Consider the following 16,640-nt stretch of genomic DNA (forward strand, 5'->3'; position numbering starts at 1 on the left):
GGTCTCTAACTCCTGGGCTCAAGTTATCTGCCTATCTTGACCTCCCAAAGTGCTGGGATTACAGGTGTGAGCCACCACACCTAACTGATAAAGCACATTTATTAGTTTATAGTTTATACTTTAAAACAAAGATGATAACAGCCCTTTCCCAAAACAAACCTCCTTCTCGCCTAAGGACTAGACGGCCTTTGTAAGACGAACAAATGAGCCACAAGATTAGAAATTATGGTTTAGGACTCATGCAGCTGGAGGCTACAAGATTCTGCCCCTCCCCAAATTGCTCCTGGGAATTACGTCCCTATTGTAAAACCTAAGATCGGTGCTTGAGAGATTTGCTCTTGATGGATCAACTGGCACCACCCAGATTGATAAACTGCCTCATCTGATTTTGTGGCTCTTACCCAGGAACTGACTCAGCTCGAGAAGACAGCTTCGACTCCCTGTGATTTCATGTCTGACCCAAGCAATCAGCACTCCCGACTCACTGGCCTCCCCCACCACCTACTAAATTATCCTTCCAAACTCTGATCCCCGAATGCTGATGGATCATGCCAATGGAGACTGATTGGAGTATAACTCTGTCTCTCCTATGGCCAGCTTTGAATGAATTACTCTTTCTCTGTTGCAATTCCCCTGTCTCAATAAATCGGCTCTGTCTAGGCCGCGGACAAGGTGAACCTGTTTGGCAGTTACAGGGGCACCCCTGCTTTCCTGGGGTGTCCACCACAGAGTGCAGAACACAGGTGTGTGGCCCTCTGGCAGCTGCCTGTGGTCGGGCTGCCTCCCCATGTCCCTGGGCTTCCCATCCTGTCTCCACTTGCATTTAGGGGTGGCTGCTGCTCTGGGGAACGTTAGGAATCCAGAAGAGAGATGGAGCCACATTAGTTTTCCTCAGGCATCTTTCTAAATGTTTGTATCCAAGTTAATCTCCCTTACTCACTGTGGCATTGCCTTCTACAATGACTCCTGTGCCTGCTGCTAAAGAACTTCTCTACACCCAAGAGGGACAGAAGCCCTGGAGAATCACTGCCGTAAGTATTAGGTCCTGTGTTTGATGTGCTCTTGTGATTTTACTTTGTTAGAACCAAATATTTACATGATGGGTTTGGGAATCTCTCTTTAGCTCCGATCCAATATGAAATTCAGGAAACCAGTTTTGTGACAAACTGCATCTGGCTACCATAAGCCCCCTGCGCCCCAACACACTCACACCAGTGTATGAAAATTGCCTGCATTTCAGAGAGAAGATAAATGACTTTCCTCTTCAGATGCTTGAAGGGAGCTGAGTCAGGGAAAGTGGCACGCGGACCTCCCTCCAGCCCGGGGGCCCTCAGGGGACCTGGGCTGCCTGGCAGGCACTGGAACCTCCCTGGATGTTCCCTCCTGCACCAGCACCACTGCAACATAGAGACCCAGCTGTGACTTATTTTGGCTTGGTGTGTATGCTTTTCATTGTGTAAAACTGCTGTTCTTTTGACAATTCAGGAGACTGCTTTGTTTACTGTAACTTTGAAAACAAAAATTGTAACAAAAACATTCCCATGACTGTGCTGTGGTTGGAGACTTTATTACCAACATATTTACACCTTTCTTTTCCCTCTCATTTTCAGGAGCTGTTTCAGGACTCCTCCTCCTCCCCTAATAACTTGAGTCTTTCCCATGTCATAATAAAGCTACATTTTCTTCTGAAAACTGGCAGGTTCTCCCTCCCCAACACAGACAGCCGAGGAGAGGGTGGCAGGAGGGAGAAGAGCAACCAGGGCACACTGGCCTGCATGGGGGCGTCCCTGGTCAGAGTCAGTGGCCAGAGCTGCAGCCTGCCCTCATGCCCAAAGTCTTGTCTGGGTGTCAGGAAGGTCACGCACTCACATTTCACCCCTTTCCGTGACTGGCTCGCTGTTTGTTGACGCTTGTTCCTTCTTTTTTGAGCAGGAAGGTGTCATCTAGGACTCTGTCCTTGGGTGTGCACAAAAGTCACCTGAGGCCCTTGACCTACAGGAATCCTTGCCAGCCTTGGATTGCAAGACCCAGGCTATGGTACAGCAATGTGCATTTTGTAGCTCCTTGCTTGATTGGAGAGTCACAAATGGAAAGAAATACTATAATCAGTGGAGAGAAGATGTACACAGCTATTCAAGAGCACGGTTCTCTGACAGATCACAAGGTGGGGGTAGATCGCTATGACATCGTCTCCCAGCCACCCCCACATACTTTCCCTGCCCTCAGCAGGTCAGGAGTCTCCTGGTTGGCCTCATCTTCGATTCTGAAGCCTCTGAGTTCTGAATAGTTCTGCCCCCTCCTTTTTCAGATGCCTCTGTGGCAAACCTTTGTTATTTGACTTTCTTTGCATGAAAACACCAAGAACACCAGAGAACACCCTGGGTTTCAGACTTAGTCCTGTCTTCTCATATTAAATAGAGCCATTGTTGTGTTCCCCTGGGGGAAGCTTCACTCTGCCTGGGTCCTCAGACCTTCCAACCAGCAAAGCTCCATTTCTCCAGGACAGGAATAGGAAAACTTTGTGACTGAGACATTCCGTGCAATACTGAACATCGCCCACTTTCACACCTTCACTCTCTCAGAACTACACCTTCTGGCTGTCAGAGAGTCAGCACCGTATACTGGTTTCCAGTAGAAAGCATAACATTTATCTTGTAAAACAAACCATCACTTCAGTGTAACTGAGCGATGCTTCCAGGTGGTGGCTGACGTAGTGAGAACAGTTAGTTCCCTGATCAGGGCCATGGCTCCATGTCCCTCACTGTGAATGGGGTACCCTGGTCGCAAGCAATGCCCTGTGGGCTGCTGTGATGGCAACAGGCAGGGCCGGCGAGTCTGTGTCCAGGTAGGAGCTCTCTGCAGTGAAAGCCGATCTCAACCCTCTCCACAGTGTGGGCAGCCTGCCCACAGGTGGCCAACCGGTCCTCCTGGGAAACAGTGCCAGCCCAGGGATCGACACCAAGTCTCTCAGCAGATGGGGCACTCGGCAGTGGTGTCGGCCTGGTCATCCTGGTCAGGGTACAAGCAGGATGCTGAGCCTCTTGGGTCTCATTCCTGTCTGATGGCCACTTTGTCCACGGGCCCATCCAGCAGTCGTGGTGGCTGGGGAAAGGAGCTGACTCCATCCACCTGGTGTGCCGTTTTCCCCACCTCAGGATCAAGAGCATCCTCTGCAGCGATTCTCTTTGGTGGGAACATGGGAATGTAGATGAAACTATCTTCACAGTGTGAGTGGCTGAGGCAATGACTGCAGGGCGCCTCTGCCCTCTGGGAAGCCCGGCTGGAAGGCGCTTGGCAGTGGTGCCTGCTGTGGCTGCGGCAGGGGCTAGGTTGCAGGACAAGGCTTCCAGGAGGGGGGTGGTACGGCAGGCAGGGCTGCGAAGTCTCTGGGTGCCATGTTGGCATAGCGGACTAGGGCACTCGGGGTGCTGGTGGGCCAGTCTCCGGGGTGCAGACTGCCTGCACTGCAGCAGTGAGGCCGGGAAGAGGCAGCAGTGTTCACAGCTGTTGACCCCCTTGAGCCAGCCCCCCACATTCTCATCACTGCACGGGCTCAGCGACTCTGGCCTGGCTTGCCCAGGTTCTCTGATGTTAATCCTTACAGCATCAGGGCTTGCAGTGCCCTGGTCCCCTGCGTGGTCACCTGAAGGCCTGCGGTGCCCCTCTCCTCCTAGGACTCGGGTTGAAGCCAGGTCCCTCTGGACTGGGACTTGGGCCCTGGGGGAGGGACTCTGACCCACAGGTGGAGTCAGGGGCCCCAGGGCACGCTGCTGGCTGGCTGGGGCTGTGGGAACCCCATGCTCAGCCTTCCCTCCTGAGGCCTTGATGGGACCAAGTCCCCCATTGAATGGGATTTCTCAAGGCCCACAAGCCAAAAATATAAAATAAAAATAAAATAGCAGTAAAAACCAAGGTCCAGCAGCCATCTGGGGCTGTAAGGCAGCTGGACAGGTACTGCCTGGGCTCCTTCCATTCCAAGTTCTTCTTCTACCGAGGGGAGTCACAGGCAGGTGCCACCTTGCTGCTGGGGTATCTCTTGACCGGCCTCTTCTCTGTTATAAGCCAGGGCAGGGCCTGGTGTCGGGGTCCCAGTGGGCTCGCTGGGTGGGGTCTGTCTTTTTGTTCCAGGGCTGTCCACAGAAGATGGAGAAGTGACAGAGTCCCAGGAGCCGTGTTCAAAATGGCAGCACAGGAAACACGGACCCCCGACATGCGGGTCTGTGTGGAGCTGTGGCATAGAGTTCCCGGACAAGTGTTAGTGTAATACAAAGCCTGACCTCACTGGGGGACAGGCTGCCCTCATCTTGAGCTTCTGGGCCCCTCAAAGAGTGGCTTGCTGCCCTGGGTTCTAGGAAGCCCCTTGTGCCACTGGGCCTCAGCCTCGGCCTTGGGGACAGTCCTATCCGGCCAGGCTGGGGGTGACAGGGCTTTTGTTCCAGGGGGACTAATGGCATGAGCTCCTGGAGCTGAGCTGGTGGGGTGGGGAGGGCCAGTCTGTCTCCCTCACAGAGGGGCCCAATGCCAGGGGACACCCTCGAGGACCCTCGCTCCATCTTGGCGGAAAAAAAGAAACATCTTCACTGAGCCCGTTGGGTCCCTTCAGGGCGGGCCCCACAGACCGGGGCCTCTGGAGTCCTCGGGGTCCCTGTGTGGCCCCCTGGCCTGACACTGAGGATGCCCCTGCACGCTGCTGATCCCAGGGCGAGGGCTGTGTGCAGCCTGGGGTGGGGGAGCTTTCAGAGAACCTCAGGTCACTCCCAGAATGGCCCCCTGGGTTCAGGTTGGCTCAGGGCTTCCTGCCTCACACCCTCACCTCAGGGCTGTTCGGCAACCCTGACTCAGAACTCAGGTGGAAGAAACCTTCACTGTCACCCAGCACCTCGCGTGGGGGACTGTCTCCACAGCAGGTGAGAAGTGAATGGGCACAGCTTCCCTCTGCCCGCAGTCAAATCCACCCCATGCCGAGGGCTGGACCGATCCAGCTGGCTGAACTCTTGGTTCTGGCTCTGGGTCAGAACTTCCCCCATCCCCTCTGCCCAAATCCTCTCTGGGTCCAGGACACTGATTCTCTTGTTCCCCTGGCTTGTTGTCTTGATACCTTGGAGGGCACTCCAGGGAGTGAGGGGCCCGCTTGGCATCTCCTGAGGATTTGCTTGGAGGTGGGGGTGGGGGCTTCCACAGCTGGGTGTGACTGCCCCAATGCCCTTCAGGGCCCTTTGAGGGGGTGAGGGAGACAATGTGGAAAGTCGGGGAGGGGTGTTGTGGGGTCCTGCCCATGACCCCTGCCTGTCCACACAGCATGTCCAGCACACACACACATGCTCTCAGAGCCTGCCCTGAGGACCGGCAGACCCATTTGAGTTTCTTAGAGTAGAGGAGGAAGAGGAGGAAGAAGAGGTGCAGGAGGAAGGCCAGGTAGGAGGGCTGATGGGGCCAGGGCACTCCCCACCACTGACTGTCCCAGAGGGTGACTTGGGACGGGACCTGGTGCTGGAGCTCACCTGGGGGTGGCAGGTCCCAATGTTTCCTTGTGAATTCCTTCATGGAGGTTTGAAGATTCCTGAGGACCGCGTTGTCCTCCAGGGCCCAGCTCTGAGACAGTTGCTCCCGAAACTCCCAGATGGTGCTCCAGGAAAGCTTCATGAGGCGCTCTAGGGACAGCGCGGGCATCAGGTCAGGAGGATTCCTTGGGGGAGATCTGTGCCTGCACCCCATTTCCACCAGGCCCACCTCCCACTGGGTGGTGCCTGGTCCTTCTTGGCCACCCGGGGATCCAGCTGTGCACAGGAGGCCACAGCTGGGGAAGGCCAGGCAGGGAAGTGCTCACCACACTCCTGACTTTCATCTGGGTCATGTGGGGGTGGACTCAGTATGATCATGTCTTGTCCAGCCCACCAGGCCAGACCACCCCATCAGGACAGAGGAGAGAGTCATGGGGACAGTGTGAGGACACTTCCCTCAGGCCAGCTGGGATCTGTTCTGCGTGTTCCCTCCCCCAGGCACCCTTGGGCACACAGGACGTATTCCTGTGTATTTTGGATGATTCATGCTCCACGACCATCAGTACCTGCTCGCCCTCCAAGATAAACACATCCCACAGTTGCGGGGTGAGCCCAGAGGATTTCTGTGGGGACAGCAGGTGTGGGAGGACCTGGCCTTTCCAGGCTGGGGCTGATGGCCTGAGCAGGGCCCACCCTGGAGTGCTGGGGACCCCCTCTCCATGGGATGAGATCCCCCATAACACTGAGTCAGACAAGGTTCTGTAGCTCCTCATGGGGGGCTCATCTCAGCAGTGCTGCGGCTTCCGGAAGGAGGGGTTTCCTGAGGACTTGGGGCTTCCCTGGGCCCTCCTAAGTCGGGTCCTGCCCCAGTCTTCCCGCGAGGCTGGGCCGAGCCCTGGCCTCTGCTATGGGATGCCCCTCTTGGGCAGGGCCTGGCTTGTGAGCCCTGCAGGGACCTGCCTGTGCCTCCTGTGAGCTGGGGGTGAACCAGGTCCTCCTGGAGGAGCTGGACCCCTGGGCTGAGGGAGCCGGGCACTGCATCCCTGGGCTGGGGTCTCCCTGTGCCTCCTTATCCCACCCATGAAACACCGGAGGAGCCTCATCAACATGGAACCCTCAGTGCACAGCCCTTCCTTGCCCTGAAGGGAGGAGTAGAGGTGCTCAGGGCCCCCTGGGCTACCCTGAAGTCCTCCCACTTCCAGTCTCCTCTACAGACCCTCCTCCGAGGAGCAGAACCCAGGGCAGTGGCCAGGGGTCCCCCAACCCCTGCCCCATACGCAGATGCCCGATGGACACACTTCCCTCAGCCCTGCTCAGCCAGAGCTTGGCTCTGGTCCCAGCGCCTCTGCTTCTCCCAGGGCAAGAAAAGGAAACCCAACTCCAAACCCACGGAGAATCCCCATCCCAGGTCAGGCTGTGGCTGGGACTTGGCCTCTTGTTAGCTCCATGAGGGACTCGAGCCGCCCCTGGCTCGTGGGACCCAGGGCCTCTGGGGAGGAGCTGGGGGTGTCGTCCACTCACCAGGTGTTTCATGATCTTTGGGAAGGACTTGTGCAACACCTGCTCCTGGTGTGATAGGAGCCTCCAGAGCCAGGCAGTATTCAGACTGTAGAATACTGAGAAGCCCCTGACCCATCACCCCATCAGAGTCTACTCCCAAGAGCTGGGTAGTGGCAGAGGACCCTGGGTCCTGAGGCCTCCCTCCCTCCTATCTGGTGACCCCATCATGCGGCCTCAGCCCTGGGGAGGAGGGCCCTAGCTGGAGGTGCTGCCCAGCAGCATCATGGGTCGAGGTGCCAGGAGGGCAGGCCTGCCTTTGATGCTTTGAGGCAGGGCAGAGGCAGGCAGATGCCAGTGGGGAGAACGGGGTGGGTGCTGGGGGCTGTGTGGCCATCTCCTGGATGTGATGTCGGGCTGGGGGACATGGGATGCATGGGGGACATTGCCTCTGGGCTTCATTGGCCCATTCGTGGGCAGGGAGAGTGGCTGGGAGCGCAGCCAGCTGGGAGGCAGGAGGACACTCAGAGAGGTAAGCGGTGCCTGCACAAAGTTGGGGCTGGCTTCGGGGGACAAAGGCCAGCCAGGGGGAGGTATCAATGACCTCTGCTGTTGGGGGTGAAAGGCATCTGACTTGAGGTAAGAGGGTCCCTGTCCAGACCCAGGCTGCTGTGGGACCCTCAGCAGGGACATCCTGGAGGCTCCAAACAAGCTGGGATGCAAGGAAGGCGCCTTGCCTGGAAGTTAGGATCACCAGCCAGGGTGGCTGTCCCCTGGCATGGCTGTGTAAGGCCCTGGGGGCAGCTGTCCACCTACCCTGCAGGGAGTGCCCCTCACCAACTAGCAGCTGGGCCAGCACCCAGAAAGCATCTTCCTCCAGCAGATACAGGAGGAGGATGGTGGCGATGTGGCTCAGGTCCCTGTGGTAGCCCACCTCCTGCAAGAGCCAGAGTCACCATGGAAGGATGTCACCTGGGAGGGCTGAGGCCACCTGGGAGGACTCATGTCACCAGAGATGGCAGAGGTCCTTGGGGACACCTGCCACAGGCCTCCAGGGATTTGGGGTGGGCATGAGGACTGAGCAGGTCACATATGACTCAGCTGACAAGGATCCTGGGGGGACTCCTGCAGTGAGCGTCTAAGCTCACATGGCCCTAAAGGGCACAGGCAGGGATTGTTCATGCCCCCTCCCCTGGGCCAGGCTGGGGAGGCCACCGTGCCAGGCCTGGAGCAGCACCTGTGAACTGCACCCACCATAAGGGCAGGCAGCGGGGGCTGACCACCACACAAAGGGTCCTGCAACAGCTCAGGGGCTGCCTGCCAGGCACAGGAGGGCGGCTGGGTCCAGACCCCATGTGGGCAGCCCATGGAGTCAGCTCAGCGGCTCTCCCTGCCTGGAATGGTCTGGAAAGTGGGAGTGGCGCAGGAGCAGCCACCTGGGTGACACCCTGCCTATCTGTTGCACTCATATGGCATTCAGGGAAAGGGAAAATTGGATCTTTGCCTGGTTTCTGGTGAAGAAAAGGCTTCCTCAGGATGCAAACTCATTTAATGACAAAAGCCTGGTCCATCAGGCACCTCAGCAACTTGTCAAACCTGTCTCCTGTGAGGACCATCTGCATGCGACCCTGCCAAGCTCCTGGGCTTCGGGGCAACACCAGGAGGGGAAGGTCATTTCTTCATCTGAGACGTGGGGATCGGGTCAAGATGACACCAAGGGTCTGGACCTCAACCATTTTCCATCTCAGTTTGACCCCCTCAGCCAACCCTTGCTTGGGTGTCCACGCCAGCAAGTGAGCTTGAGTCCTGCCTACTACGTGCTGGTGGGTCACGAACACTGAATTTTCCAGAAGTGCTGACACCCCCGAGAGACACCCATGCCTGTGAATATGGGCACAGGGCCCAGGAATATTGCTGCCCGGAATACTCACAGGGTTATATGCAGAATAGGCCACGAGGATGTCACATAATTCCTGCTGCCTAGAAAAGAGGGAAAAGAGGGTTTTTTTGTTTTGTTTTGTGTGGATGCTGTCAGTTTCATTTTGTCTACAAACCCGTACAACAAACACGATTCTGGGTTCAGATGTTCTCCCAAATAAGCAGTGAGCTCTTCAGGACACCTAAGTTTTTAGGAGTTTTTTCAGTAAAATCCACATTCCTTACAGTGCAAATATCGTAGATGTACAGTTAGATCAGTGATCATTTTCACTCTGGTTGATTGTTTTCTTCCCCTTTTGCTCGGGTTGCAAACACAGAAGTCCAGTCTTTGGGATGTGCAGTTCCATGGTTCTGAACCAATGTGCAGAGCCTCCCGTCCACCACTGCAGCCCCTCCCAGAGCAGCTCCTTCATCCTCCAAGTCCCCAGCGTGTCCCCTTTACAGCTAACGTCTCCCGGCTCCGTCAGCCGCTGGCCATCCTGACCCGTTCTCTGTCTCTATGCTTTGCCCTTTCCCAGAATGGCCGATGAATTGGAATCCTGCGGTGGTAGCCTGTGGGGTCTGGCTTCATTCCCTCAGCAATACGCATCTAAGTTCCACCCATGTTCCTGCGGGCATCGGGGATTCGTTCCTTTTCCTCACTGAGTCGTCTTTGTCTGGAGTGGAACCTCCTTCCTCTTAAGTACCCCTGTTGAAGATCATCTCGGTAGCCTTCGGGTGTGAGTGACAATCAATCAAGCAGTGAACGCAGCATGCAGCTTTTGTTTGGACGTCAGTTTTCAAATCAGTGTGGTCAATATCTGTGACACTTTGGGGATGTGTGGTATAAGGCCACCGAACTTTGTGAGCCACAGCCCATCTGACCTCCAAAGTGGCTGTGCCTTGTCGTGTTCCCATCAGTCATGGGTGAGAGTTTCCGGGGCCCCACATCCTCCCTAGTATTCTGGGCTGTCAGTGTTGCCTGAGAAGGCTCCCAAGTCCCACCACCCTGCCACCTTCCTGGATAGTTGTGGGTCATGGAGAGCACTTTTCACCATTTTGCGTAACTTTTTTTGCTGCCTTCCATTTCCTTGGAAGCCACCTGGGTTCTGGCCCCACATGTCCCAGCCCCGCCCAGGGCTTAGAGCCCAGGAGGTGCTCAGTCCATAATGCTGGCTGTTGCCTGGGCCAGGAGAGCCCTTGGCAGCTCTGTCACTCCTCCTGGGTGGCCATGGCCTCTGCCCTGGGGAAGCCCTTATCCCTCTGGATCACCCCATATTTCCCGGGACCCCTGCAGCCCCCATAGGCCTTACTTGACTCTGAATCCTTCTCTAAACATCGTGTGGTTCTGCGGGGTGCGGCTGGCATCTACCTTGATGCGGTGGGTGATCCTGGAGGACCTCTTGCCTTTCTCCTTCATGACCTGTAGGGTAGGGCTGAGAGGAGGAAGCAGCCTCAAAACAGACAAAAGACTTCCTGCCCCAAACGGCAGTCCTCCCACAGTCAGCACTTCTGGAAGAAAGGGAGGAAGGTTTCCTTCTGCAGAAAGCTCTTTTTTTGCCTTGTTTCTGAAGCCAGGGAGGTCACAGGCACCTGTGGTGCCTGTGTCACCATCTGTGCCCAGCATGTGCGTCTGACCACAGCCCCCACCCCCAACCCGGGCTCAACGTTCCCTCCAGCTGGAGTCCTGGGCTCCTGACACAGCCTGGCCTATTTGTCCTGCCCTGGCCGAGTGTGGGAGGGCCTTACCTTGTATTTCCCGGGTTCTGAGACTTGACTTTGTCAATGTCTAGCAGAAGTGACCACGCCCAGCCTCACACCACCAGGGGAATGCCTTTGTACATGCTTTGAGACAGCTACAGACAGAATAACCCTCTAGTGAGACAGGACGTGTGGTGACTGGGGGAGGAAAGCCAGCAAACAGTCCTGCTGTCCTATGGTGAGGATTGGGTGCCACCCACCCGCTGAGAGGCAGATGGTGCCATGTCATGGCCATGGGCGCCTGTCTCCTGACTGCAGAGAGCAGTCACAGAGGCCACTCCCTCCCCATGTTACCTTCTTTTTCTTTTGAGATGAAGTCTCACTCTTGTCGCCCAGGCTGGAGTACAGTGGCGTGATCTTGGCTCACTGTAACCTCCACTTCCTGGGTTCAAGCAATTCTCGTGCTTCAGCCTCCTGAGTAGCTGGGATTACAGGCGCCCGCCACCATGCCCAGCTAATTTTTGCATTTTTAGTACAGACAGGGTTTCGCACGTTGGCCAGGATGGTCTCAAACTCCTGATCTCAGGTGATCCGCCCACCTCGGCCGCCTGAAGTGCTGAGATTACAGGTCTGAGCCACCAGTCCCAGCTGTTATGTTACCTTCCTGCTGTTCTTATATTTTGTCCAGTCTCTGAGTATTTTCAGCCACTTGGCAGTACGTTTTGTTTCCTGACATCTTTGCTGTCAAATGAACCAGGATGGAGTTAGTGGAGCTGCCAGGCCTCCAGCAGCGGCCCATGGATGCTGCGTCCTGGGCTTCCGGGCCCTGAAGGAGCCAGGACAGAGCAAACCCTGGGAGCTGAGACTCTCTGAACTAACTGGAGCTGGTGATCTGGACTGGTGATCCCAGGACATGCAATCCTCAGGCCACAAACACCCCGAGTTTTGGTCGGGCCCCGGCCTTTAGCTGGGGACTTGGTGCAAACAGGCAATGGCCTCTGAGCCAAGATTGTGGTTCTTGGTTTGGGTTTTGGTCAAACGCTCATGGGAACAGAGTCCATCAGGAAAGGCTGCCCGTCCCAGGGACAGCCATGGCCTACTCACCACTGCCTGGGCCCACGGGCCACCCCCTCTGTCTCACCGACCACTCCTGATTCCTGGTCCCTGGACCAGCCTCCCACGCAGCAGGCACTGGCTCTTACGTGCACCTTCAGGGCATTGACATGGGCAACTCTGTCTCACTGTAAGGCAACCCAGGCAGAGCTGAGGACCTGCCCGGGCCAGGAGCCATCCTCATCCATGAAAGGGCCCCGGCCCTCCCCATCCACCCTAAGTCTCATCCCGGGACAAGGCACAGGGAAGGAAGGCAAGGGCCTCCCTGTAGAGCTGACGCCCACGAGACACAAGGACCCTGGAGAAGAGGGAGCTCGAGGCTGGCCTGGCAGGGGCCACTTGGGGCCCGTGGGGTACCTCGGCCCACACAGTGGGACTGCTCCTCCTGGGCTGGACGCAACACCCTCTGCGGGAGCTGAGAAAGTCCAGTTCTGAGACGGGATGGGTGCCGCCTAGGGTGGGTGCCCGAGCCCTGACTGACAGCAGTGCCTCGGGAGTGACCACATCACCCACCAGAGTCCAGGGAGCCTGGCCTGAGAGCTGCCCAGCGCCCTGAGGATGCACCTGGAACCCATCCCACCCGACACTCCCCACAGGCCTTGCAGGGTCTGACCTCCCAGCGTGCACCTGCCTCTGCCTGCGCCCTGGCCGCTGACCCTGCCTGTTCCCCATCGTCGCCCATCCTGCCTGACCCAGAGACTGTGACCCTATCTCCAGCCACCCTGGCCCTTCCCGGACTCTCTTCCTGTCAGAGCCTAGGCATGAGACCCCCAGGTCTCTAACTGGGCTGCTCAGCGCTGCTGGGGAGAAGCCTGGGGTGACAAGGGTGACCAAGGGCCCTGCAGGCAGTGGAGCTGGCCCCACCACCCCACCTACAGCCTCAGTGAGCTCTCAGGGTCATTGACTTTCAGCCCTCAGCCTCCTCCCAACCACTGCAAAAACCAGGACGTGGGATGCCTGCCTGTCCTCCCCCTACTGTCCTACCTACCCCAACTCAGCCCCCCATCCACCCTGCACAGTGCTGACTGAGCCAGCGGGAAGCAGAGTCTCTGGAGGGCCACGCAGAGCCTTGGGGACTGACCGAGTCCCCTCACTGAGGGGTCCCAGGTGAGCCACTGTTCCCTGACCACCCCACCTGTTTTCCTCCCCAGACTATCAGCTCCACCCTAGGCCATCTTGGTTCAGGTGCCTTCCAGAAGTGGCAGGTCTCACGGGCTCACCCCGCCCCCCCCGCCCCAGACTCCTCCCTCTCTCCATCCTGTGAGTCCTGAGGGGTCGGCTCCAGGCTGGGCTCCCCTTACCAGACCCAGGTCCTATCCCAGCACCACTCCCGGGGCCTTCAGCTGCACGCTGTGTTGTTCCCCTGGCCTCACTATGAGATGCCCAGGCCAGGTCCTACCCTTCTTCTCCCCTAGCCTCCCAGGGTCACAGCCCTTGCTGTCCCCATGCCCCTCCCTATAGGATGCCTCAGCTGGGCCCCCTGAGCCCTTGGAGACCTGCTACACAACTGCCCACAGACCTGGCCAGGTGTCCCCTTGCCCTGTGGCCACCACCCTCAGATCTCACCAGGGCAGGCCCCAAGGGGACAGGGCCAGACCCTGAGGCTGCCCCCTCCTCTCCTGCTCACGTGGAGACCTCAGTGCTGAGAGCCCGGGGGCTGACCCAGCCCCTCTCTGACCCACTCACTCTCCCCAGCTCCCTAGATGGGCCTTGAGGCTCTGCCCTAACCCTGACCACGGGCTGGACCTGTAGGAGAGGCAGGGAGGAGTTCTGACCCTAGAGAGGAGATTGGCCTGAGCCGGGGAAACCTGCCCTAACTCAGAGAGACCTTTCTAAAAACAAAACCCATCCCTGAGGTGAGACTGGTGGGTGGGGGGACAGAGGACTCACCACATAACCCAGAGGCGACCGGTGAATTTCCAGATGTCAACATGCTCATGCTCCATGTCCACTGCTGCCCCAGCTCAGCGTCCCTGTGACCCAGCAAGGGCCAGGGAGACAAGGGCAAGGTGAGGGGCTTGGGGTCCTGAGAGCATGGACAGCCTATCTCCACCCTCTGATCCTGGGGATCCCAGGACCCTCTGACCAGGCTCTGACCAGTAGAGGAACTGAGGCCTCACCTTCCTCAAGGGAGCGGCCTGACCTGTACCTGCTCATACTTAGTAATGATGATGTTGCCTTGCCCCTGGGTGCGCAGGGTATCCGGGTCCTCATCCATCTCCATCCTGCAAGACAAAGTCATCCAAAGGCTCTGCCGCACCCGAGAGCTCCAGAGCACACCTGAACGGCTCCCACCAGACCCCCAAATGCTGGCCAGACAGGTAAGCCCCATTCCACCGTTGCTCCCTGAGACAAGAGGTTCCACCCCTGCCCTAGTCTCTAGAGTCCCTGCCCTGGACCAGGAGTGGGCTCCTTCCTGAGGATTTGAACACAGGGAGACCTGGACGGAGAGGCCCATTGTTCCCAAATGCTCTGAGACAGGCACACACCTGCCCTGGCAGGACAAACAGCGTCCACCTGCTGAGGGTAAAGGGTCCACGATGGGCTGTTCCGGGCACCTGGAGGCAGTTGGGGTCAGGAACCAGACGTCTCTTTAGGATCAGCCTCCTGGGATCCTTCTGGGACCATGAAGATGCCCAGTTTTCTGTAGGAAGCAAGACATCTGGTGACTGCTCCGTTCTACTCCAGTTCTCACTCACTCTGGCCAGTGAAGCCGCTTCAGGAACAACGCCAGCTAAGCAGGAGGGTGTTTAGTTTGGGGAAAAAATGACCTATTGAGTCCAAAGCAGCCTCTTTGCTTGTGGAAACCCCCTCTGAGGTGGAGGATGGTGGACTCCGTAATTCCCAGCTGTCAGTACAGGAGGGGGCTTCGTTTTCCTGGATCACCAAGAAAAAAACAACAGAACTCTGGGGCCTTGGTCCTAGAGAACACCCAGGGGGACCATCCTCCTTGAGAATACCTGGGACAAAGGGAGGACAAGGTCTCCAGAGGATCAGACAGAGAAGGTTCCAGTCCCCAAGCCCCTTTGACCAGGAGAGACAATCGTCACCCTCCAGGCAGCCCTCTAGAGCTCCTTCATTTTCCACAACTGCCTGAGGGCAGAGGGCTCCCCACCCCACTCCCAGATGAAGGACCCCATGTGTCCAGTGGGGCTCATGGGGACCATCAGTGACCGCACCTGAAGTCTGAGTTGGTGAGACCTCCTCCTGTGGGGACTCAGCTTCAGACACAGACTTAGACTGAGAATCACCCCCTCCACCCCATGAAGAACCCCAGGGAAATCTAAGGGAGGGAGGCTGGGATCTAAGGGAGGGAGGCTGCAGAGGTCAGGGCTTGAGTCCAGCATGGCACAGGGCACGGCTGAGAGCACAGCCCAGGGTCACATCTGGGTCTCTGGGTCAGTCATTACCTCTCTGACTCTAGACATCTCACCTGTGGAATGGCTACATTTGGGAACAGCATCCACCCACGGAGTTGCTGTGAGGATGAAGGAAAAGGCCGTCCACAAGGTCAGTGCAGAACCTGCACCTGGCGAGTGCTCAGGGATGCCATGACTCATCCCCACTATGAATAGAGGCAAAGAGGCTCCAAGGACAAACCCTCTGTCTGAGGTCATCCAGCGGCCAGCTGGCCAGGCCTCTGCTAGCCAGGCCCTGCTGAGCAGGCCCCTTGACTATTTCCCCACTGATCATACTTTCACTAAGCCCCAGTGTCCAAGTCTCTGCTGACCAGGCCCCCACTAACCCGACCCATGACGACCAAATCCCCCACTGACCATGTTCTCGATGACCAGGCCCCCACTGACCACGCCTCCCTGGCCAGGACTCTGCTGACCAGGTCCCCACTGCCCAGGTCCCAGAGCAGCAGTGCTCAAAGTCCCCTACTCAACTGCCCAAGGGCAGAGGGCTCTTCACCCCACTCCCAGACAAGGGACCCCATGTGTCCAGTGGTTCCCACAATGGCCATCAGTGACTGCATGTGAAGTCTGAGTTGGTGAGACCTCCTCCTGCGGGGTCCCAGCTTAGGGCACAGACTTGGACAGAAGACCACCCCCTCCACCCCACCCATAGGAGCTCTGTCCCAGTGGCTCTTCCAGGGCCAGACTCTGCCCCTTCAGGGGCTGGAACCCCGGGCAGATTTGGAATCCAGGGCAGGGAGGCCACAGAGGTCAGGGCTTTAGTCAAGCACAGCACAGGGCAGGGCTAAGAGCACCACCCAAGGTCACATCTGGGTCCCTGAGCCAGTCACTGCCTCTCTGACCCTAGATCTCACCTGTGGAATGAGTACATTAGGGGACAGCACCTACCCCCCAGAGTTACTGTGACGACGAACGAGACAAACATCTATACCATCAGTGCAGAACGGGCACCTGGTGAGTGCTCAGGGACCTGAGGCCAGCACCGCCCACCAGGTAGCGACTGTCCCAGGTCAACAGGGAGGGAACACAGCAGGTCACACTCACCTGAGTCTGCTGATCCAGCTGTGCCTCTCACTCAGGAAAGCCTCCTCTGCGCAGAACCAGACACCGCTGTGTGTCTTGTCTCCAAGAGCTCCAGACACAGAAGGCAGCCGGGTAGGCGGCCGGGACTCAGCACCAGTGACTGCGTGGTCACGGCACCCATCACAACGGGCCCCCGCCTGGGTCAGCAGGGCCCAGAGTCAGCGTCCTCCACCCCCAAAGCATCAACATGTGTGCATGCAGTGTATTTGTGAACGTGAGCGTGCACACGTATGTGGGTGAACACGTGTGCATATGGTGTGTTGCTTCTATGGCTAGGCCAGGTGGCCCCATTCATGTACACACTCAGGTCCTTGTCACTGTCATCCCCGGCCCTGGGCCTGTGGCCAGCATCAGAGTGTCCACAGGTGCTCCCCAACCTAAGCCCTCCCTAGGTGGGGCAGTCCTGTGG

General features: G+C 57.6%; 2 protein-coding genes across 13 annotated transcripts in view; both read right to left on the bottom strand.

Moving 5' to 3' along the window:
- Positions 1-1,551: 1,551 nt before the first annotated feature.
- Positions 1,552-11,068, bottom strand: LOC101007399 (ubiquitin carboxyl-terminal hydrolase 6). Of its 6 annotated transcripts, none has more exons than XM_031661834.1 (5): positions 10,229-11,068; positions 8,930-8,978; positions 7,815-7,935; positions 5,502-5,651; positions 1,552-4,228 (listed from the first exon to the last, which is right to left on the bottom strand). In XM_031661834.1, the coding sequence occupies exons 1-5, from the start codon at positions 10,540-10,542 to the stop codon at positions 4,176-4,178; spliced, it is 687 nt and encodes a 228-aa protein (XP_031517694.1). In that variant the 5' UTR covers positions 10,543-11,068; the 3' UTR covers positions 1,552-4,175. The 6 variants fall into 6 exon arrangements, 2 of the variants coding, with proteins under 2 accessions (XP_031517694.1, XP_031517693.1); XR_004181449.1 differs by lacking the exon at positions 1,552-4,228 and having other exon boundaries at positions 5,536-5,651; positions 7,023-7,935; positions 10,229-10,338; positions 10,665-11,068; XR_004181450.1 differs by lacking the exon at positions 1,552-4,228 and having other exon boundaries at positions 5,536-5,651; positions 7,023-7,935; positions 10,229-10,351; positions 10,665-11,068.
- Positions 11,069-14,260: 3,192 nt separating this feature from the next.
- TNFRSF13B (TNF receptor superfamily member 13B) overlaps positions 14,261-16,640 on the bottom strand; it is a 38,943-nt gene continuing 36,563 nt past the window's right edge. For 2 of the 7 annotated variants that reach the window (XR_004181451.1, XR_002518015.2), the window contains 4 exons: positions 16,193-16,368; positions 15,163-15,207; positions 14,501-14,606; positions 14,261-14,373 (listed from right to left, as the gene is read on the bottom strand). Coding sequence is in view for 2 of the 7 variants with exons in the window: in XM_031661835.1 (XP_031517695.1) it covers positions 16,224-16,368 (145 nt within the window). In the remaining 5 variants the exon portion in view is untranslated. Of the gene's footprint in view, positions 14,374-14,500; positions 14,607-15,162; positions 15,208-16,192; positions 16,369-16,640 lie in introns of those variants that run through there. The other 5 variants (XR_002518017.2, XM_031661835.1, XM_031661838.1 and 2 more) reach the window with 5 other exon arrangements.

Source organism: Papio anubis, unplaced genomic scaffold, assembly GCF_008728515.1.
Source record: "Papio anubis isolate 15944 unplaced genomic scaffold, Panubis1.0 scaffold262, whole genome shotgun sequence".
In the NCBI taxonomy this organism is placed as follows: Eukaryota; Metazoa; Chordata; class Mammalia; order Primates; family Cercopithecidae; genus Papio; species Papio anubis.